Source organism: Dromiciops gliroides, chromosome 4, assembly GCF_019393635.1.
Source record: "Dromiciops gliroides isolate mDroGli1 chromosome 4, mDroGli1.pri, whole genome shotgun sequence".
Lineage (NCBI taxonomy): Eukaryota > Metazoa > Chordata > Mammalia > Microbiotheria > Microbiotheriidae > Dromiciops > Dromiciops gliroides.
This window is the reverse complement of record NC_057864.1, coordinates 167,581,002-167,605,352: the sequence shown is the minus strand read 5'-3', so window position 1 is coordinate 167,605,352 and position 24,351 is coordinate 167,581,002. Positions and strand designations below refer to the sequence as shown.

At 37.5% G+C, this 24,351-nt stretch overlaps 1 protein-coding gene and 1 pseudogene across 3 annotated transcripts in view; one reads left to right on the top strand and one right to left on the bottom strand.

Annotated features, from left to right (window-relative positions):
* The window catches only part of TRIM37 (tripartite motif containing 37), a 122,938-nt gene that overhangs the window by 28,970 nt on the left and 69,617 nt on the right, over positions 1–24,351 (bottom strand). For all 3 annotated transcript variants that reach the window (XM_044001636.1, XM_044001634.1, XM_044001635.1), the window contains 4 exons: positions 22,771–22,885; positions 21,778–21,996; positions 18,244–18,380; positions 1,398–1,486 (listed from right to left, as the gene is read on the bottom strand). In XM_044001636.1, the coding sequence (XP_043857571.1) occupies positions 1,398–1,486; positions 18,244–18,380; positions 21,778–21,996; positions 22,771–22,885 (560 nt within the window). The remainder of the gene's footprint in view (positions 1–1,397; positions 1,487–18,243; positions 18,381–21,777; positions 21,997–22,770; positions 22,886–24,351) is intronic.
* On the top strand, positions 14,126–15,063 carry LOC122753871 (annotated as a pseudogene).

Sequence of the window (24,351 nt, the reverse complement as noted above, 5' to 3'; positions counted from 1 at the left end):
AAAAAAAAAGAATAAGAATAAGAAAGGAGATGGTTTGGGCCACACTATTACTCCCAGATCTCTTGGATTCAGGTACCCAGAATATCTACATCAGAATGTGAGGAAAAGGTGGTAGAAGTAGTGGCAGTGGTTTGACTCAACTCACTGCCTCCTGTCTCTCTCTCTCAATGTGCTTTGCTGTTTCAAAGGCATATATATATATAGAGGCTGACCTTGTCAAGAAGAGTAACCTCTTTATCAAAGACTGGGGGGAAAGGGAAATCATATAGGGGATGATGTCAAGGGATTTAAGATGAAATGTGAGAGGGAAAAAAGGAGTTCTTGATAAATGATCTCAATTTTCTTAGTAAACTAAGAAGCAAGGGGCAGCTAGGTGGTGCAGTGGATAGAGCACTGGCCCTGGATTCAGGAGTACCTGAGTTCAAATCCGGCCTCAGACACTTAACACTTACTAGCTGTGTGACCCTGGGCAAGTCACTTAATCCCAATTGCCTCACCAAAAACAAAAACAAAAACAAAAACAAAAAAACTAAGAAGCAAGCTGAGAGATTAGAGTGAAAGAGAAGTATAGAAATTTATCTAGCTATAAAACAAGATAGACTTCATTATCTTCACTATTCTCTAAATCAAACAAAAGGAAAACAAGGTTCTTGAAATATATTTACATATGATAAAGCATAACAACACAACAATTAACATACTAAAGGGTTTATATGAAGTCTTTTCATTTGCAAATTTGTAAGCAGATTGTGAATTATTGTAACCTATGTTTGCCAAAAGCTTAAAGATCTATAATGGTTTCATAATGTGAAGTTCTAGTTCTACTTTTGATTCAAGTCTGCAATTCATGGATTTTATCCCCCTCACTTAAGTTATTATTTAATAGTTGTAGAAGTACATGTGAAGAACATGGAAACGTTCTTAGGCTTGGGGCAATATCAATAAAGTGAAAGCACCATTCCTTTTTAACTAAAACCTTTTATTTATCTAATCATGTAGTTCCAAGAACAAAAACATTAACACCCACTAAAAATGTTGATATTCCTTTCCAGGAAAGTATGTTGTTTGGTAGAGAAAGATGAACCAGGAATCAGAGAACTGAGTTATGGTCCCAGTTCTTGCAGTCTGGCATCAGTTTCTTCTTCTATAAATTTAAAGATCTAGATCTACTCTAGATCTGACTATAATATTCTATGCATCTATGATTAGAGGCATAACTCCTTCTCCAAAACAATGTATAAATAAGAAAAATCATCCAGGACTCTGATACTAAAATTTTATAGTTACCTAAACACCATGAAAGAAATTAAGTCAGACAGTGCCAATATAAAAATAGGATAAAGTACTACCAAAGTGTGAGATTTTAAAATAGCTCGTTTGGCTTGATACTTTTGTACCTGAAGCTCCAGCAGCAGTTGTATCTTCCATGAGTTCTCCCTCTTCTAATTCCATGTTATTACTGTATTCCACATCATTTTCCCCAGACCTAAGAATATAAAATTAATTAGTACTATGACCACTAGAATAAACTGTACAGGTATACTCCATTTAACAAGTTAAATCAGAATCACAGAATGTCAGGGTTGGAAGGAATCTTAGAGATCACCTAGTCCAGCGGTTCCCATTCAATGGTTTGAGAACATCTTGAGGGTTTCACAGTCCAAGGAGTTTTGGCTAAAAATTCATCTTAATAGAGTCTTCAGCCCATGAACAATTATGAGCAGAATATTATGAAGAGTATATTAAATTACCCTGGGGATTCACAATATACTTGTTGTTATTGAAAACTCAAGAGTTTGTGAAACAAAAAACATTAGGAACCATTGATCTTTTCCAACCCCTTATTTCCTAGTGAAGAAATAAAGATCTAAAGAGCAAAAGTGATTATCTGAAATCACGCAATAAGTTACAACTGCTAAGTGAATCTAGGCCTTCTGGTCCAGTGTAAGGGGTGGGGGGGAAGAGAATCTGGAAAGGCACCAGTTGAAGAAGAGGCTGAGGGACTAGGAAAGGTCTCTTACAGAAAACGAGATTTGAACTGAGACTTCCTGAGGAACCAGGATGATGAGCAGGCAGACTATTCTAAGCTTAGGAGACAGCCAGTGAAAAGACACAGGCTGTTGTTGGACATAGTGTGTCATATGTGAGGAACACCAAGAAGACCAGCATCACTGGGTACACAGAGGGGAGTAAGTCTAATAAGACTGAAAAGGCAGGAAGGAGCCAGGTGAAAGGCTTTGAGAGCCATAAAGAGAATTTTCTATTCAATACTGGAGGTAACTGAGAGATGCTAGAACTTATTAAGTAGGGAAGGCAACATGATCAGATAGTGTCATGTTAGGAAGATCACTCTAGCAGCTGAGTAGATAATGGATTGGACTGGGATGTACTTGAGGTACAGAGAACCAGAAGTCAATTGCAATAGTGTAGACTTGGGAGCCTGCACCAGGGTAGTGGTGTATGAGTAAAGGGGAGGTGATATATATGAGAGAGGTTGTTGTAGAGGTAGAAAAGCTAAGACTTGGCAACAAATTTTAAATATAAAGTACAAAAGGAGCTGAGGATTCTAAAGGCCTAAAATTCTAGCTATGATGTCTAAAATTTAATGAGTGGTCACTTTAAATTAGAAGCTTTAGCAAGAGTTTAGACTTTTAAGTATTTATTAAAGTGCATCAGAAGTTAGTGAAGAGAGAAGAGAGGTAAAAAGTAAACTTCATCTAACTATCTAAGAGAGCCCAGCATCTGTCCTCCCGCCAAGCTGAGGTCCGGAAATAAAAGGCCTCACTCCTCCCAGAAGCCTCCTGTGAAACAGGGCTGCTCACACACACAGCGCCAAGCTAATTGGTTGGTAGCACTGATTGACAGGACCCATGGGTGGCAAACATCACTTCCTGATGCCGATCTGACCTTCAAAACCCCAGAAAAGGTCACTTCCGGACACTAACTCACATGTGGATGCCAAGTCACATGTTTTCTCCTCATGGTGGGGCTTCCCTGCAATACCTTTCTCAACAGGTTGGTAGCACTCTAATTCTCACAGGATAACACCAAGGTTGTGAGCCTGGGTGGTCTATAGCTTACATTTCAGTTTGGTTTTTTTTAGTCTCTTCACTGTTGTTGTTCCATGTTTTGTTTGGGTTTTTTAAAATTCAGGATATATGTCCTTCGCCAATGTTCTATAACAGTATTTCCTCCCATTTTCCATGATTTTATTTTAATTATTCCTAACAGAACTAAGAGAGGTGATTGCTAAGCACTTGGGATGCTGGCTATTTGTGCCGTCACTTGAATTCATCAAGGACAACTTATTTTGCTCAACTCCCTATGAGTCATTTTGGTCTGTCATTTCTAGTGAAAGTCATGCTTCTTGACAAGTAACACAGAAGCAAAATAAGAATTAAGCAGTTCTCTTCTCTTTGTTGTCAGTTATCATAGTTCCATACACCCCAAGTAAGCATTCTATCCTTTCTTTGACTCCTTTTTTTTGTTTTTAGTGAGGCAATTGGGGTTAAGTGACTTGCCCAGGGTCACACAGCTAGTAAGTGTTAAGTGTCTGAGGCTGGATTTGAACTCAGGTACTCCTGACTCCAGGGCCGGTGCTCTATTCACTGCGCCATCTAGCTGCCCCTTCTTTGACTCCTTTTATCCCAATATAGCTTTAAAATAAAACTCTTTTTTGTTGCCCTAAACTTCCACTTAATTCTGAGCTTTTGCATTTTTGACACTTTTGACAAGTACATGCCAGGTTCTTTTATTTCTGCTCTGTTAACTGGCCTTGCCTACATCTTCTGTGTTTTATATTTAAGAGGGTTGGAGAGTTCCCTGTGCAACCACATCATTCTCTTCAGATAAATTGCCCTTTTCTTTCTCATTATAATTATTTTCCTTTATGCCTTCAGAATTGTGTTTTTGAGCACCTTTCAACCCTCTTGGACAGACCTCCCTGTCTTTCCTCTGTACTCTTTGAAATCTGCTTGCATGTCAAACTATGTCTATGGTTTCACTCCTCTCCTGCAAACTTTAACAGGTGATGGTCCTCAGAGTTCCAATCATTTCCAGCCCAGTCATCAGATCCATTCTGACAATGAGAATCAAATTCAGAGCAGAATTTCTCCATGTTTTTGAAAGATGAAATTATCAATCAAGAAAACAGAGATGTAGAGATGTTAGTAGCTGCTCTGCTTTTGGCACAGAGCACCAGCAGACATCTGGTTAATTGACATTTCCTGTCACTACTTAATAGTAAAATGTTTCCCAAATTCCTTATCTATTTCCTCTTTCTGTCCAGGCAGTCTTTAATATACTCCAATGATAAAATCTCTTCTACTTATCCCTTCAATGCCCTTCACACCCAAATAATCTCCACTTTGCTTCTTCATTCTGGTTCCTGGATTTTCTCACAAGAGTATGCTCATGTAAGCATACTCCACCTCACCCCATTATCTATCATGTTTCTTTTAGAATAAGTTATCTACATCCAAAGTTATGGCCTGCTTGTGAGTTTCATCTAACCCAAAATCAGTGTGATATTTATGAGGTCAAATTTGTTTTCCTGCATTAGGACCTCTAGTTTCTCTTGCTATTGCATTTGGGTACTTATGAACATTTAAAACTACAGATTTTATGACTGGGTCCTTTCTTGGATCTATGAATTTCTGGGTGTTTCAAATGCTATTCCCCCTCCCCATTCATAGTTGCTCACAATCCTAGATATCTAAATTAGGGAAAATGTGCATAAGAAATCATGCCTTGAGGGCAAAGCCAATTTAAAGGCAAAGACTCACCTAAGCTCTCCCAAATTTGCCTCCAAACAACGTCAAAACAATGCCCCAAAATGAACTCTATAACAGCAGAACCAAAAAAGCACGGGGTAAAACAATTTTTCAGTCCAAGGCACCATAGAAGATCAGCAGGAAACATCTATGTTACTGGGGTAATAGTCAGCAGCAGGCCTTGGAAGCAACTGAATCAGCAGGAGTGGCTTCCAGAGCTCTCAGCCCACAGATAAGAGGGTCAAACATCTGGTCAGAAGGAGATAACAAGAGACCCTTTGTAGGCACTAGGAACAAGACTTTGTTGCATTGCCCATACACAGTTCTGGGTCATAGTCCCAAGATAAGCAGAGACATTTGTCACAGTTCCAGGGTATAAAAGAGTTTTTGTGGTAGCTCACAGAACAGAGCACAGGCCAGGAAAGCAGTGACCATACCTCTCTTTATATCATACCACCTTGGAAGAACTAAAAACCCAGAACTCTAAAAACAAAAGCATGAAAAATCTGAAGCTTGGGACAGTGTCTGCTCCACCCCAGGGCAGAGCCCAACTTTAACATAAAATTAAAAGTCAAGAATAAACTGGGAAAAGCAAACAACAAAAAACAAACCTGGCCACAGAGAATTACTATGGTAACAATTAGATCAAAATACCAAACTCAGAAGTAGGCAACAAAGTAAAAACAGCTATATCCAAAGCCTCAAAGAGAAAATGTGAATTGGTCACAGGCCCAAAAAGAACTCCTGAAAGAGCTCAAAAGAGATTTTAAAAATATAATAAGAAAGGGGCACCTAGGTGGCACAGTGAATAGAGTACCAGCCCTGGATTCAGGAGGACCTGAATTCAAATCCAGCCTCAGACCCTTGACACTTACTAGCTTTGTGACCCTGGACAAGTCACTTAACCCCAATTGCCTCACCAAATATATGTATGTATTTATATATATAAAATAAGAAAGGTAAAGAAAAAAACTGGGAAAAGAAATGAGAGTGATGCAAGAAAAACATGAAGAGTCAACAGCTTGGAGGCACAAAAAAAAAATTGAAGAAACTAACACCTTAAAAAAAAGAATAGTCCAGATGGTAAAAGGAACACTAAAATCTACGAAACAGAATAACTCCCTAAAAAGCAGAATTAGCCAAATGAAAAGAAGAGGTACAAAAATGCACTGAAAAAAATAACACCTTAAAAATAGAACTGGCCAAATGGAAAAGGTTTAAAAAGTTCAGAAAAGAAAATAAATTAACTAATTTTTTTTTTTGCAGGCAATGGGGGTTAAGTGACTTGCCCAGGGTCACACAGCTAGTAAGCGTCAAGTGTCTGAAGCCGAATTTGAACTCAGGTCCTCCTGAATCCAGGGCCAGTGCTTTAACCACTGCGCCATCTAGCTGCCCCTAATTTTTTTAAAAGTTCAGAAAGGGAAGATGGCGGAAAAGAAGCAGCAAGCTGCCTGAGCTCTCCTTCTATTCCCTCAAAACGAACATTAAATCAAGCCTCTGGATGGATTCTGAAACTACAGAACCTGCAAAGAGACAGAGAGACACAGTCCTCCAACCAGAGATAATTTAGAAGACTTCAGGAAAAGGTTGGTCTGACTCGGGCAAAAGGGAGGCCCAGCACAGGGCAGCAACCCAGTGCCGAAGGGGTCAGGGCAAGTCAGCAGGAGCTGCGGGCCACAGCCCAACAACTGAGGCCCCTGGAACCTGGTTCAAAAATCTGGTGGCCAAGGACAGTGGAAAAACCTACCTGCACCGGCCAAGAGGGCCACGAACAGGTCAGGCGGGATCAGACGCCGGGGTCTGGTGCCTGGCTGGCCGAGCACAATCAGACAGGAAGTGCAGGGCTGGGTATCTCCACACACCATAAAGGCCTCAGAGTAAAAACCCGGTCACATAGCACCTATACCCCTGCATAAGAAGCCCAAAACAGGGACCCTGGTGCCCCCAGAACAGACCTCAACTTAAAGAATAAATAAATAAGCTGCAATAATGAGTAAGAAGCAAAAAAGAGCCCTCTCCATTGAGAGCTTCTGTATCAATAGGGAAGAAGCCAACACAAACTCAGATGAGGACAATAGCCTCAAATTGCCTACATCTGAAGCCTCACGAGGGAAGGTGAATTGGTCTCAAGAACAAAAAGCCTTCCTGGAAGAGCTCAAAAAGGATTTTAAAAATCAATTGCAAGAGGTAGAAGAAAAAATGGGGAGAGAAATGAAAGCAAAACAAGAAAACTATGAAAAAAGAATCAGCAGCTTGGAAAAGGAAGCACATAATTTCACTGAAGAAAACAAAGCCTTAAAAAATTCATTTGGCCAAATGGAAAAAAAGGTGCATAATCTCACTGAAGAAAACAATGCCTTAAAAATTAAAGTGGGACAGTTGGAAGATAAGGAATCCATGAGACACCAGGAATCGGTCAAGCAGAATAAAAAAAATGAAAAAATAGAAGAAAATGTGAAATACCGCATTGGAAAGACAACTGATCTGGAAAACAGATCGAGGAGAGACAATTTGAGAATCATTGGACTGCCTGAAAGCCATGACCAGAAAAAGAATCTAGACACCATATTCCAGGAAATTATTAAGGAGAACTGCACTGATATCATAGAATCAGAGGATAAAATCATCATTGAAAGAATCCACCAATCACCTCCTGAAAGAGACCCCCAAAAGGAAAACTCCAAGAAATATTGTAGCCAGATTCCAGAATTATCAGGTGAAGGAGAAAATACTCCAAGCAGCCAGAAAAAAGCAATTTAAATATCATGGAGCCACAGTCAGGATTGCTCAGGACCTGGCAGCTTCAATATTAAAGGACCGCAAGGCTTGGAATATGATATTCCGGAAGGCAAAGGAGCTTGGATTGCAGCCGAGAATCTATTACCCAGCAAAAATGTGCATTTTCTTTCAGGGGAAAAGATGGACATTTAATGACATTGGGGACTTTCAATCTTTCCTGGTGAAAAGACCAGAACTGAATAGAAAATTCGATCTCAACATACAAGACTCAAGAGAAGTTTAAAAAGGTAAACAGAGGGGGAAAAACAAAAAGGTTACCCTATTAGGTTAAACTGTTTATATCCCTACACAGGAAGATAATACTCATAACTCTTAAGAACTGTAAATGTATTTGGGCAGAGAGAAGGACTTTATATACAGGGTATAAATATAAATTGTCTTTGATGTGATGATAGAAAAGAATTAAGGGGTTAAAAAGGGAATCTATGGGGAGGAGAGGAAAGGGGAGGTGGAATGGGATGAATTATATCATATGAAGTGGTGGAAAAAAACCTATTACAATAGAGGGAAAGAAAGGAGGGGGGAACATTGTTTCAACCCTATTCTCATTAGATTTGACTCAATGAGGGAATAACATATACGTTCATTGGGATAAAGAAACTTAACTCATTCTTTAGGGAAACAAAAGGGGAAGGGAAAGTGGGGGGACTGATAGAAGGGAGGACAAAAGCAAGGGAGGAAAGGGTAAAGAAAAGAGAGGGGGGTGATAAAAAGGGAGGGCAGATCGGGGGAGGCAGGGGTAAGAAGTAAAACGTCGGTGAGGAGGAATAGGGTGAAAGAAGGGGGTAAAGTACAAAGGGGGTAAATAGAATGGAGGGGAATAGACAGTCAGTAATAATAACTGTGAATGTGAATGGGATGAACTCTGCTATAAAACGGAAGCAAATTGCAGAGTGGATTAAAAACCAGAACCCTACGATATGCTGTTTACAAGAAACACATTTGAAGCAGAGAGATACACACACAGTAAAGGTAAAAAAGGCTGGAGCGGAATATATTATGCCTCAGCTAAACTAAAAAAGGCAGGAGTAGCAAGCCTTATCTCAGACAAAGTGCAGGCAAAAATAGATCTCATTAAAAGAGATAAGGAAGGAAATTACATCTTACTTAAAGGTACTATAGATAATGAAGTAATATCAATATTAAATATGTATGCGCCAAGTGGTATAGCATCCAAGTTCTTAGAGGAGAAGTTAAATGAGTTACAAGAGGAATTAGACAGTAATACTATACTAGTGGGGGATCTGAATCTCCCCCTCTCAGAATTAGATAAATCTAGCCAAAAAATAAATAAGAAAGAAGTGAAAGAGGTGAATAGATTACTAGAAAAGTTAGACATGATAGATGTCTGGAGAAAACTGAATGGGGATAGAAAGGAATATACCTTTTTCTCAGCAGTACATGGCACATTTTCAAAAATTGACCATGTATTAGGGCACAAAAACATCATAGTCAAATGTAGAAAGGCAGAAATAGTAAATGCATCCTTCTCAGATCATGATGCAATAAAAATTACATGTAAGAAAGAGCCAGGGAAAAGTAGAATGAAAATCAATTGGAAACTAAATAATTTCATTCTAAAGAATGAATGGGCCAAACAAGAAATCATAGAAACAATCAATAACTTTATCCAAGAGAATGACAATAATGAGACAACATACCAAAATCTATGGGATGCAGCCAAAGCAGTGCTTAGGGGAAAATTTATAGCTCTAAATGCTTACATGAATAAAAAAGAGAAAGAGGAGATTAATGAATTGGGCATGCAACTTAAAAAGCTAGAAAAAGAACAAATTAGAAATCCCCAATTAGACACTAAATTAGAGATCCTGAAAATTAAAGGAGAAATTAATAAGATTGAAAGCAAAAAAACTATAGAATTAATCAATAAAACTAAGAGCTGGTTTTATGAAAAAACCAATAAAATAGATAAAATATTGGTTAATTTGATTAAAAAAAAGAAAGAAGAAAACCAAATTACCAGTATCAAAAATGAAAAGGGTGATGTTACCACCAATGAAGTGGAAATTAAATCAATTAGGAATTATTTTGCCCAACTGTATGCCAATAAATTTGACAATCTAAATGAAATGGATGAATATTTACAAAACTACAAACTGCCCAGGTTAACTGAAGAGTAAATAAAATCCTTAAATAAACCCATATTAGAAAAAGAAATTGAACAAGCCATTAATGAACTCCCTAAGAAAAAATCCCCAGGGCCAGATGGGTTTACGGGTGAATTTTACCAAACATTTAAAGAACAATTAATTCCAATATTATACACATTATTTGGAAAAATAGGTGAAGAAGGAGTTCTACCAAATTCGTTTTATGACACAAATATGGTGGTGATACCAAAACCAAGCAAAGCAAAAACAGAGAAAGAAAATTGTAGACCAATTTCCCTAATGAATATTGATGCTAAAATCTTAAATAAGATATTAGCAAGGAGATTACAGCAAGTAATCACCAGGATAATACACTATGACCAGGTGGGATTTATACCAGGAATGCAGGGCTGGTTCAACATTAGGAAAACTATTAACATAATCAACCATATCAATAAGAAAACCAACCAAAATCATATGATTATCTCAATAGATACAGAGAAAGCTTTTGACAAAGTACAACACCCATTCCTAATAAAAACACTCGAGAGTTTAGGAATAGGGGGAGCTTTCCTTAGAATAATAAACAGTATCTACCTAAAGCCATCAGCAAGTATTATATGCAATGGAGATAAATTAGAGGCCTTCCCAATAAGATCAGGGGTGAAACAGGGATGTCCATTATCACCCCTATTATTTAATATTGTCCTAGAAATGTTAGCTTTAGCAATCAGAGAAGAGAAAGGAATTAAAGGAATTAGAATAGGCAAGGAGGAAACAAAACTATCACTCTTTGCAGATGATATGATGGTATACTTAAAGAATCTTAGAGAATCAACTCAAAAATTGAAACTTGAAACAATTAACAACTTTAGCAAAGTAGCAGGATATAAAATAAATCCACATAAATCATCAGCATTTCTATACATGACCAACAAAGTCCAGCAGCAAGAGATAGAAAGAGAAATTCCATTTAAAGTAACGGTAGATAATATAAAATACTTGGGAGTCTACTTGCCAAGACAAACCCAGGAACTCTATGAACACAACTACCAAACACTCTTCACACAAATCAAATCAGATCTAAATAATTGGAAAGATATCAATTGCTCATAGATAGGCAGAGCTAATATAGTAAAAATGACAATACTGCCTAAATTAATTTACTTATTCAGTGCCATACCAATCAGACTACCTAAAAATTATTTTATACAGCTAGAAAAAATAACAACAAAATTCATCTGGAAAAACAAAAAATCAAGAATATCCAGGGAAATAATGAAAAAAAATTCACAGGAAGGTGGGATAGCGGTACCAAACCTGGAGCTTTACTATAAAGTGGCAGTCATCAAAACTATCTGGTACTGGCTAAAAAATAGAGTGGCAGATCAATGGAATAGGCTAGGCACAGGAAATGCAGTAGTAAATGACAACTAGTAATGTAGTGTTTGATAAACCCAAAGACTCCAGCTTCTGGGATAGGAACTCAGTATTTGACAGAAACTGCTGGGAAAACTGGAAGATAGTATGGCAGAAATTAGGCATAGACCAACATCTTACACCTTATACTAAAATAAGGTCAAAATGGATACACGATTTAGACATAAGAGGTGATACCATAGGTAAATTAGGAGAGAAAGGAATAGTCTACCTATCAGATCTTTGGAAAGGAAAACAGTTTTTGACCAAACAAGAGATAGAGTATATTATAAAATGCAAAATGGATGATTTTGATTATATTAAATTAAAAAATGTCTGTACAAACAGAAGCAATGCATCCAAAATTAGAAGGGAGGCAGAAAGCTGGGAAACAATTTTTGAGGCCAGTACTTCTGATAAAGGCCTCATCTCTAAAATATATAGGGAACTAAATCAAATTTATAAGAATCCAAGTCATTCCCCAATTGAGAAATGGTCAAAGGATATGAACAGGCAGTTTTCTGATGAAGAAACCAAAGCTATCTATTCCCATATGAAAAAAAGCTCTAAATCTCTAATGATTAGAGAAATGCAAATTAAAACAACTCTGAGGTACCACCTGACACCTATCAGATTGGCTAAAATGGCAAAAAAAGAAGATAATAAATGTTGGAGAAGCTGTGGGAAAATTGGAACACTAATTCATTGTTGGTGGGGCTGTGAACTGATCCAACCATTCTGGAGAGCAATTTGGAATTATGCCCAAAGGGCGATAAAGCTGTGCATACCCTTTGACCCAGCAATTCCACTTTTAGGTCTTTTTCCCAAAGAAATCATGGAAGGGGGAAAGGGACCCACATGTACAAAAATATTTATAGCTGCTCTTTACGTGGTAGCAAGGAATTGGAAGTTGAGGGGGTGCCCATCAATTGGGGAATGGCTGGACAAGTTGTGGTATATGAATACAATGGAATACTATTGGGCTGTAAGAAATGATGAGCAGGAGGAGTTCAGAGAAACCTGGAGGGTCTTGCGTGAGCTGATGATGAGTGAGATGAGCAGAACCAGAAGAACATTGTACACAGTATCATCAACATTGAGTGTTGACCTACTGTGATGGACTATATTCTTCTCACCAATGCAATGGTACAGAAGAGTTCCAGGGAACTCATGATAGAAGAGGATCTCCAAATCCAAGAAAAAAAAGAAAAAAGAACTGCAGAGTATAGATGCTGAATGAACCATACTATTTCTTTTGTTTTGGGTGCTGTTGTGGTTTTTTTTTCTATTTTGAGGTGTTGCATTACTGCTCTGATTTTTTCTCTTATAACAGGATTAATGCAGAAATAGAATTAATGTTATTATAGGTATATATATGTGTGTGTGTGTGTATGTATATATATATATATACATACACACACATCTATATGTATATGTATATAGATATATAGATATAACCTATATCAGATTACCTGCTGTCTGGGGAGGGGGGAGGGAGGGGAGGGAAGGAGAAAAATCTCAAATTGTAAAGCTTGTATAAACAAAAGTTGAGAACTATCTTTACATGTAAAGGAAAAAATAAAATATGTAAAAAAAAAAAAAAGTTCAGAAAGGGGGCAGCAAGGTGGCACAGTGGATAAAGCAACAGCCCTGGATTCAGGAGGACCTGAGTTCAAATCCAGCCTCAGACACTTGACACTTACTAGCTGTGTGACCCTGGGCAAGTCACTTAACCCTCATTGCCCCCCCCCCCCAAAAAAAACCTAAAAGTTCAGAAAAGAAAATAATTCCTTAAAAATTAGAATTGGGGAACTGGCAACTGATGACTCTATGAGACATCAAGAAACAAACAAACAAACAAAACTCACCCAAAATCGAAAGAATGAAAAAAAAAAGTTAAATACTTCACGAGAAAAAAAAAATGACCTGGAAAACAGCTCTAAGAGAAATAATTTAAGAATTACTGGACTATCCAAAAGTCATGATCACAAAAAGAACCTAGGTATCACATTTCAAGAAAGTATCAAGTTAAACTGTCCTGATGATCTAGAACCAGGAGGCAAAATAAAAACTGAAAGAACCCACTGATCACCTCTTAAAAGAAATCACAAAATAAAAACTCCCAGGAATATTATTGACAAATTCCAGAGCTACTAGGTAAAGGAGAAAATATTGCAAGTGGCCAGAAAGAAACAATTCAAATACAGTGGAGCCATAATCAGGATCACACAAGACTTAGCAGTTTTTACATTAAAGGATCAGAGGGCTTGTAATATGATATTCTGGAGGACAAAGGAGCTAGGATTCCAACCAAGAATCACCTACCCAATAAACCTGAATATAATCCTTTGGGGGGAAAATGGGTGTTTACTGAAATACAGGACTTTCAAGCAAGCATTCCTGATGAAAAGACTGGAGCTGAATAGAAAATCTGACTTCCAAATACAAGTCTCAAGAGAAACATGAAAAAAGGAAAAGGAAAAAGAAATCAAAAGTAATTCAATAAAGTTAAACTATTTACATTCCTACATAGGAAGATAATACTTATAACTCTTTATCATTTTTAGGAAAGTTAGAAGAAAAAGCATACATAAATAGGGGGCATGGACGTGAGCTGACTATGATAGGATAACCATAAATCTAAGGAGAGAGAGGGGTGCATAAGGGGAAGGGATTGGTAGAATGGGGATAAATTACTCACATAAAAGAGGCGGGAAAGAGCTTTTACAGTGGAGGGCAAGATGCGGAGTTGGGGAGCAGTGGGCAAGACTAGAACCTTACTCTTCTCAATGGAATTGGCTCAAAGAGGGAATAACACACTCAACTGAGGATAGAAATCTATTTTACCTTATAGGGAAGTAGGAGGAGAAGGGGTAAAAAGGAGGCAAAGACTGATAGAAGGGAGGGCAGATTTCAGGAAGTGGTAGTCAGAAGCAAAACACTACTGAGGGCTCTCTCCAGGCATCCTCGTGTGAGTGGCATTGTGTTTAAAGCCCACATGGCAATCCCTGAAGCACCTCTAAGATGCCCAGGGAAGACAGGGCTACTTGGAAGTCAAATTACTTCCTCAAGATCATCCAACTTTTGGATGATTATCCAAAATGCTTCATTGTGGAAGAAGACAATGTGGACTCCAAGCAGATGCGGCAGATCCAGATGTCCGTCCGTGGGAAGGCCGTAGTGTTGATGGGAAAAAACACCGTGATGTGCAAAGCCATTCGTGGGCATCTGGAGAACAACCCTGCCCTAGAGAATCTGTTGCCTCATATCTGGGGGAATGTGGACTTTGTGTTCACCAAGGAAGACCTGACAGAGATCAAGGATATGCTTCTGGCCAATAAGGTGCCAGGTGCTGTCCATGCTGGTGCCATCGCCCTGTGTGATGTCATCATGCCAGCCCAGAACACTGGTCTGGGGCCTGAGAAGACTTTCTTCTTCCTGGGTATCACCACCAAGATTTCCAGGGGCACCACTGAAATCTTGAGTGATGTGCAGCTGATTAAGAATGGAGACAAAGTGGGTGCCAGTGAGGCCACCTTGTTGAACATCTCCCCATTCTCTTTGGGCTGATCATTCAGCAGGTTTTTGACAATGGCAGCATCTACAATCCTGAAGTTCTGGACATCATGGAGGAGACTCTGCACCTTCAATTCTTAAAGGGTGTCCGCAACGTTGCCAGCATCTGTCTGCAGAATGGCTACTCAGCTGTTGCATCAGTCCCCTACTCCATCAACAATGGGTACCAGGGGGTTTGGGCTGTAGCTGTGGAGACTGACTACACCTTCCTACTTGCTGAAAAGGTGAAGGCCCTCCTGGATGACCCTTCAGCTTTTTCTGTAGCTACCCCTGCAGCCATTGCTCCAGCTGTTGCCTAGCCTGTTGCTGCCACTCCAGCCAAGGTGGAAGCTAAGGAAGAGTCGGAGGAGTCTAATGAAGACATGGGATTTGGTCTGTTTGATTAGCCCTTGGAAAACAACTATTTCAGCCAGTTTATTTGTGAAACAAAGAAATAAAAGTGCTCATTTCTCAGGCAAAATACAAAAAACACTACTGAGGAGGGACAGGGTGAAAGGAGAGAGGGAGAGAGAAAGATAAAAGGAGGGAAAATAGGATGAAGGGAAATATACAGTTAGTAATCTTAATTGTGAATGCAAATGGGATGAACTCACTCATAATGGAAAAAGATAATAGGATTAAAAACAAGAATCCTATAATATGTTTACAAGAAACATACTGAGTAAAGGGAAGGGGCTAGAGCAGAACCTATTGTGCTTCAGCTAAAATACAAAAAGCAAGGGGAGCAATCATGAGTTCAAACAAAGCAAAAGCAACAGTAGATCTATTTAAAAGAGAGAAGCTGGGAAACTATACTTTGCTAAAAAGTTCCATAGATTGGGGCAGCTAGGTGGTGCAGTGGATAAAGCACTGGCCCTGGATTCAGGAGGGCCTGAGTTCAAATCCGGCCTCAGACACTTGATATTTACTAGCTGTGTGACCCTGGGCAAGTCACTTAACCCTTACTGCCACACACACACACACACACACACCAAAAAAAAAGGTACCATAGATGATGAAGTAATATCAAAAATTTCCAAATGGTATAGCATCCAAATTCTTAAAAGAAAAGTTAAATGAGTTGGAGGAAATAGACAGTAAAACTATACTAGTGAGGGACCCCAACTCTCCCCTCTCAGAACTAGATAAATCTAACCAAAAAAGAAATTAAGGAGGTGAAGAGAATTTAAAGTTTGATATGACAGACCTCTGGAGAAAACTGAATGGGAATAGAAAGGAATATACCTTTTTCTCAGCTGTACATCGCACCTACACAAAAACTGACCATGTATTAGGGCAAAAAAAACCCTATCACAACCAAATGGAGAAATAGTAAATACATCTTTTTCAGATTATGATGCAATAAAAATTACATCCAATAAACGGCCAGGGAAAGATAGACTAAAAATTAATTAGAGGGGCAGCTAGGTGGCACAGTGGATAGAGCACCGGCCCTAGAGTCAGGAGTACCTGAGTTCAAATCTGGCCTCAGATACTTAACACTTACTAGCTGTGTGACCCTGGGCAAGTCACTTAACCCCAATTGCCTCACCCCCCTCCCCCCCCAAAAAATTAATTAGAAACTAAATAACTGAATCCTAATGAATGGGGTCAAAGAACAAATCACAGAAACAATCAATAACTTCATTAAAGAGAATGACAACAATGTGACAACATACCAAAATTCATGAGGTGCAATCAAAGCAATGCTTAGGGGAAAATTTCTCTCTCTAAACACTTATGTAAAAAAAAAAAGGGGGGGGGAGGAGTAGATCAATAAATTGGGCATACGATTAAGAAAAAAACTAGGAAAAGAAATTTTATATCCCCAATTTAACACCAAATTGAAAATCCTGAAAATCAAAGGAGAGACTAATAAAAATCAAAGTAAGAAAACCATTGTACCAATAAATAAAACTAGGACCTTGTTTTATAAAAACCAAGCGAAATCAAACCAATAAAACAGATAAGTCATTAGTTAATTTGATTTTTAAAAAAGAAGAAACCAAATTACCAGTATCGAAAATTAAAAGGATGAATTCCCCACCAATGAAGAAAAAAACTTAAAGCAATTATTAGGAGATATATTGCCCAATTATGTGTCAATAAATCTAACAACCTACGATGAACATTTACAAAAATATAAATTGTCCAGATTAACAGAAGAGGAAAGAGAATGCTTAAATAATCCTATCTTAGAAAAAGAAATTAAAGAAGCCATCAATGAGATAAGAAAAAATCACCAGGGCCAGATGGATTCATAAGTGAACTGTATCAAACATTACTATTTGAAAAAATAGGCAAAGGGGTCCTATTAAATAGAGGTGAAAAGGATTCCAGTCATGGAGAACCACTTATGAAATGCAACTAGATAAGAAAAAATGCTAATTCAGGGAACCACAAGTAAGCCAGTTTGGCTGGAACACAGAGTATATGAAAGTGAATACTGTGCAAAAAAAAAAAAAAAAGCCTAAAAGGGTGGACTAGAGCTAGATTATGAAGGTATTTAAATGCCAACCAGAAGAATTTGTAGTTATCACAAAGCCAACATAGAGCTACTGAAAGTTCTTGAAAAAAAGGAATAATATGATCAAATTCAAACTTCAGGAAGATTGTTTTGAAAACTGTGAAAAAAAAAGAAAAGGATAGAAAACTGTGTGGAGGATGGTTGGGAGAGGGGGAATTACTGAAAGGAAAGAAACCAAATTAGGAGGCTGCTATAATAATCCAGGTGAAAAGTAAAGAAGTTCTGAAATAGGGTGGTGGCCATGAGCAGAAAAAAGGTAATGGATAATAGGAATGTTGTGGAAGTAGAGTCAACAGTATTCTAAGAGATACTGCATTTACACACAAGCACATCCTACATAATGCTGATCTAACCAATGTCATTTCACAATAATATCACTAATATATGTTAACAAAACCCCACCAACATATGATAAATGCTACTTTTTAGCCCAAGAGAAAAACTAGATGGTCATAATGATTGAAAATAGTAGCAATAAATTGCCTAATATCCTGTTGCTGTGTGTGTGTGTGTGTGTGTGTGTGTGTGTGTGTGTGTAATATCATTCCTAACATTGCTTTACCTTATATCATGTTTTTCGGTAAATAATTAATAGTTAGGTAATATTTTATAATACCTATTTCAATTCTAAACTTGAAATACTAAACCTGTCACTTCTGGTTAGCTAAAATGATTCACTCTTCTTTTGGATTCAATTTGGTTCCAATCAAAGGCATATTGACTGGTTCAGTTCTATTTAAATTTGGTGTGACTTCACATTTATAATGGGTACCATATTGCTAGCTGTCTCAATAGGTGAGAGAGGGATCGGAGAGAGGGAGAGAATTTGGAGCTCAAAATTTTAAAATGAACATTAACAAATTTTAAAATAAAAAAGCAAAAGTTACTCACATGGGGGCAGCTAGGTGGTACAGTGGATAAAACACTGGCCCTAGATTCAGGAGGACCTGAGTTCAAATCCGTCCTCAGACACTTGACACTTACTAGCTGTGTGACCCTGGGCAAATCACTTAACCTTCATTGCCCCACAAAATAAAAATTTTTTTAAAAAGTTACTCACATAGTTTCTTCATCAATATCATTTTCTTCAGTATTACTAGTAGCTGTTGAACTGGCAGAAGAACTGCTACCATCTAAATGGTTTACTTCATCTTCTCCAACAAGATCTATATCCAGATCTCCATCTGAAAGCTCATGCTGTCAAAGCAAAGGAAAAAAAATGGATGACAGATATAAGATACATACACATACACACTCACAAAGTTAGAAACTAAAGACCTCTATTTAATGCACAATCTTCCAGGAACAATACTAAAATGCAGAAATCCATAGTTACTATGAAGTGATTTCACCTTCTTCTGAACTTTGAAAACAATTATCACCCATGACATTTGGTAATTCAATCATGTTCTGCCTTGTAACATTTTTATTATGGGTTTGTACTATTAAATATTTTATGGTTATAGGAGGTGTGCTGTATAATGGTCAAAGCAATGATGGAAGTCAAAACACCTATTTTCTCCTCTGGAAAATAAGAGAGGTTGAATTTCAATCATTAAAGCTATGATCCTATTGTTTATGTTTTATCTCAACTAGACTGAAGAGCAGAAACCACATCTCATCCTTCTTTGTTTCCTCCATAGCACCTCACAAAGGAATGCTTACATTTCAGGTACTCAATAAGTATCTAATTTTATCAGTACTCCAAAACTACATCAAGATTCTACAGTTTCCTTTGGTATGGGTGCTCTCTTCGGAAAAGCAGAATGCAGCCTCTCTGCAATTTAGAAGAATTTTCATTAAGAGTTACTGAAACTCTCATCATTTTGTGGCCAAACTTTCCAAAATTAGGTGGGCTGCTCTTCATATGATCAATATGCATACTACCACTGGGCCTATTCTTGAAGATTTTCCAGCTTTTTATTCCAGGGTCCAAGTTTAGCTGGCATAGCTTTTAAAAACAAAGAGTCATATTGACTAGGGAATGGCTAAACAAACTATGGTACGTAACTGTAATGGAAATATTAAGATAAGATTTTAGCTTATCTTAATAAGCTTGGAGGAAGCTGGGGAAGTCAAGAAATGAAGGTGAAGAGGAAGAGTATTCAAGACATGGGGGACAGACAGTGAAAATGCAAAGTCATGAGATGAAGTGTTTTGTGAGAAGCCAGTGTTACTGGACTGAAGAGTACATTGAGAGGAGTAGAGTGCCAAGAATACTGGAAATGTAGGAAGAGGTTGAGTTATGAGAGTCTTTAAAAAGCTACCCAGAAGATTATTTTCATAATGTTCTTAAATACATTAAATCAAATACACAGGATTATAAAAGAAACTAACTATATTGAAATAAAGTTATCAAAATGTTGAAAAAGTAAGGTCACAGACCCTTGCTTGGCTAAGAACCCCTACTACTGCTACTTTGGCCAAAATAATTATCAACTGGTGGCCAGCCTTTCTAACTTTATTGGTAACTGGCTCTTGTGAATTTAAATCAGTTACATGGACAACACACACAATCCTTTGCCAGGCCAAACTTGAGGTATTTTCAACTTGCTAGGACCTATGAGAACTTATGTTCCACTGGTACTGCCTTTAAGTACTCAGGATAGACTCAGTATCACAATGAAGCAGAGGTATGCTAAGAATGTTTTTACAAAAGAACATAATTTTCAATCTCAATAAATCAATAATACTTCCAAATTAATTAGTAGGCATTTTTAAACACTTTTATTTTAAGTTAATCATTTTCATTGTCTCTACGGCCATGCTCTGTTAGTTCTTTTGACAAATGCAAGTAAACTGAAGCAGAATCAAGAAAATAATATACATGATTATAACAATATAAATGGGGAAAAAAAGAATAAAATTAAATAAAGCTGGGTAATCAGAAGGACTGAGCTTGGTTTGACAAAAATTGATGAGAAAATGAAATTCCCTTCCTCCTTTGCAGAGGTGGGAGACTATGGATGTTTATCAGTGCCCATACTGTCAGAACCAAATGATGTATTGGTGGACTGTTTTTTTTCTCTTGCTTTTTTTATTCTTTATTCCAAGAGGTGACTCCTAGTAGTGGAAAGATACATTTGAAAGTAAAGTGATGTAAAAACAAAAGACAACAAATTTTATTGGACATGTGTGTTCCTCAGGAGAGGGAACTCCCTAATGAATAAAATCCTTCCACCAATTCAAAATAGGATGTGCTCTGCAATTTAAAATCTTAGAAAATGGCTTGGGGCATGCAACAGTTGCTCACATGACTTGACCAGGGTCACAGAGTCAGAATATGGAAGAAGTGGGACTTGAATACAGGTCTGCATGAACCCAGATCTCTATACACTACCTTTCTGCAATCAATAATTAAAAAAAAAAAACTCACATGGTTACATGTGTTCATTGACAATGAAGCTTCTTAGGGGGAATTTTACTTGTGTCGGATAAATCTAAGTTTCTGAGTATTATGGCATACAGTAATCTAAAATTTACTAATCCAATTTCTAAAACTACCTTAATACTGAATAGGGTTGTTCTAGACTGATACCATGTATTTAATTTTTTTTTTTTTTGCAGGGCAATGGGGCTTAAGTGACTTGCCCAAGGTCACACAGCTAGTAAGTGTCAAGTGTCTGAGGCCGGATTTGAACTCAGGAACTCCTGAATCCAGGGCTGGTGTTTTATCCACTGCGCCACCATGTATTTAATTTTAAAAGGGCCTAGAGAAGGGGGCGGGCGGCTAGGTGACGCAGTAGATAAAGGACCGGCCTTGGATTCAGGAGAACCTGAGTTCAAATTTGACCTCAGACACTTGACACTTACTAGCTGTGTGACCTTGGGCAAGTCACTTAATCTTCATTGCCCCCCCCCAAAAAGTTTGGGGCAAAGTGCCTAGAGTACTTTAATTCAACTTCTGCCTTACATAATAAAGACATTATAAATGTGTTTTGTGGAGACATAATATACCAAAAGGAAAGATTTTATGTAATTCTGTCTTGTCCTTTTCTGGCTTCAAGTCCCAGACCAAATCTCACCTTCTGTAAGATGCTTTTTCCAATCTCCCTTCCCTCTATTACTTATTTCCAACTAATCTTTATATATGTTGTTTATACAAAATTAGCTACTTGTTGTCTTCTCCATTAGACTGAACAAAGACTGGGATTGTCTTTTGCCTTTCTTTGTAATCCCCAGATTGGCACATAATAGAAAAGGGAAAAAGGAAAGAAACAAGTATTTATTAAGGTCCTACTATCTTTACAAATATTATCTAAAAAAAAAAAAACCAAATATTATCTAATTTGATCCTCACAACAGTTTTGTTAAGTATTATTACTATCTCCATTTTACAGATGAAGAAACTGAAGCATCCAGAGAGAGGTTAAGTGACTTTTGCAGGTTTCCACAGCTAGTAACCAGTGTCTGAAGCTGGATTTGAACTTTAGTCTTCTTGACTCTAGGCCCAATGCTTTATCTACTGTGCCACCTAGTGACCTCCATAGTAAGCATTTAATATTTATTGACTTACTGACTGCTGAATGACAGAAAAAATTCATCATGACACTCACATCAAAAACAAGACTGAACCAAGAGAATATATTCCTACATTATAATCTTCATGTTGGATCTTTTCTTCATCCTCTTCATCATCTTTGGCCTCTCTTACTGAAGCTGTAGCAGGTATACCCTCAAGAAGTAATTCACAACTTGATCCTGCTTTCTTAGCTCTCATCTCAAGACCATCACCATTTTGAGGGCTAAGGTGAGTGTCTGGTGGTGACATGCCTCTTGATTTTTGGGAACGGGAAAGTTCAATGGTAAGTCTCTACAAAAAAAAAAAAATCAATACATACAAAACATTAAACATAGGCAATCCTTAATCACGTGGTATGGTACAGGTATTTCTACTTACCTCAATATATTCTACTTCTTTTTAGGAAACCCTAAAATCATTCCATTTCATCTACTCAATCCCCAGTCACAATCCCTTCCATTCTTCCTTTCCTGTGACCATAAATAAACTGTCCTACTTCCTCATACTTTGTATATCCCATAGGTAGTAAGAGCAGCAAATATTCTTTAAATTTATTTATTTGATAGTCTTGACATGAACTAAAAGTAACAAATTAGAATGGATAATTTTGACGGCATTTTATCACATACATATCCCTCTCATGCATTCTCTCTACCACATTCTTGGAAAGAAAAAGAAAAATATTTCCATAAAATTTATTCTCTGCTTTTCAAAAAAAACTCTGCTTTGGTAACATAATACTACTACTTGTTCATGGAAAAATCTCCATTTTCCAAGGGTTTAAGGGTGATAATGCTGTTTTCTTTGTCTTTTCATGCTCAGGAATAACTATCCTTTACTAAAAATTGCTAAAAGTCTCAGTCCTTGGAAGAGAAACCAACTAAGTCTCCAAGAAATGGAAGAATCTGAGCAGTTAAGACTCCAAGAACTAGATGAATGAGAAAAAAATGTTCAAGTCTGCCTCAATTATCAGTAGCAAATAGTAATTCTACCTTCTAACAGCTAATTTAATAACCAAAAAGTCCATCTGAAGCACAGATCTAGAAACAGATATTACCTGCTTACCTCTTTAAGATTATTAATTTGTTGGATATAGCTAGTTTGGGCAGTTTCCAATTGAGTAATATACCAATGTTGGTCCCGGCATTTTTGGAAGAAAGTTGGTGAACGCACTTGAAATCTTAAGAAATGTACACAAACAAAAAGCACATATAAATATATGCATATATACATAGACAGAAATAGAGGCTAAATTTAAAACTAATTCAAAGAATAAAATTTTATTACTAAAAATAAGACCTTAAATTCATATATAAATTCTTAGTTTTTAGGTCATTTGATCAGTCCAAATCCCCAGTACAAAGTACCTGAAATCCTGTGTTGACTAATGGATCATTTTTTCTAAATTAATTTTTTAAGCTAGCTGTTTGAAATCCAGGAGGCATTTTCCCCCGCATTGAAACAAATGACAGTTAAGTGTAATAAACATTTATTAAATGCATCCAGGATACAAAGCAATGTCCTAGATCCTGGGAATATAAAGACAATACGAAACTGTCTTTGGCTTCAAGAAATTTTGGGGGGAGGGGGAGGGGCCAGAACACATTGGGGTAGAGTAATAGAAGTATATGTACATATATAAGTACATGAATGTAAAGAATGTATGTACAACATAATTTCAAGTGAGAGAGAATGTCAATATGGCTTCTTGAAGAGGCAGTGTTTAAGGTTTTGCTTAGGAAAAAAGCTAAGATCCTATTAGACAGAGGTATGGAAAGAACACATTCCAGACATGAGAGTTAGCTGCTTGTACAAAAAAATGGAGGAAGGAAGGAAGAGGTAGATGGAATGCTCTTTACTGGGGATACTTAGAAGGCAAAGTTAGCCCATAAAAGCCTATTTAACCTATTATGTGGCTGAACTACATGGTCCTTCCAGGAATGTAGCAAACCCTGTGGTAATGCAAAAACAAAAGAGACTACCCACCACTCTGCAAAATTTACACACTGGCTTTAGCAACTTTTCGTCCATCTCCCTTTTTTATACCCCACCTCCAAATTTCCCATGTAAATTCCTGTTCTAATTCAATGTGGGGCCTTCACTATCCCACGAAGTGCTCCAATATCTAAAATTAAAACTTTATCACCCTTCTTCCCCTAAAATAAGAATTTCCAATCCACCTTTTCTCAGGTAGCTGTAAGAAGGAAAAACCATGTGAACTACTTCACAATGATTCTATGAATCACATTAAATAGCAGAGACTTCTAATTAACTCAGACAAATGTCTAACTGGTTAAACTTCAAGCAGTATAGCAAAGTAAACTAGCAACACTTTGGGCAAGCAAGGCTAGAGATATGTTTGGCAGGAAATAGCGGTTAGCTAGGCCAGGCCAGTGGAAGAGTCAGCCTCCAAGGTCAGCACCCTTAAGCTGTTTCTCTAGTTCTAAAGCCAAATATTTGCTAGAAGTTCTGAGGTTTTTTCCTACAACTCCCATTTGTTAGAACCAGAAGGAAGTTGTAAGATAGCATAGTCCAATCACCCTTGTCTTACAGAACAAAAACTAACTGAATGGTCAGCCTCTCACAAAACTAAAACAGGAAAAAATACTGGAACCTAATTTAATTCAGTGCTCTACCACAACAAGC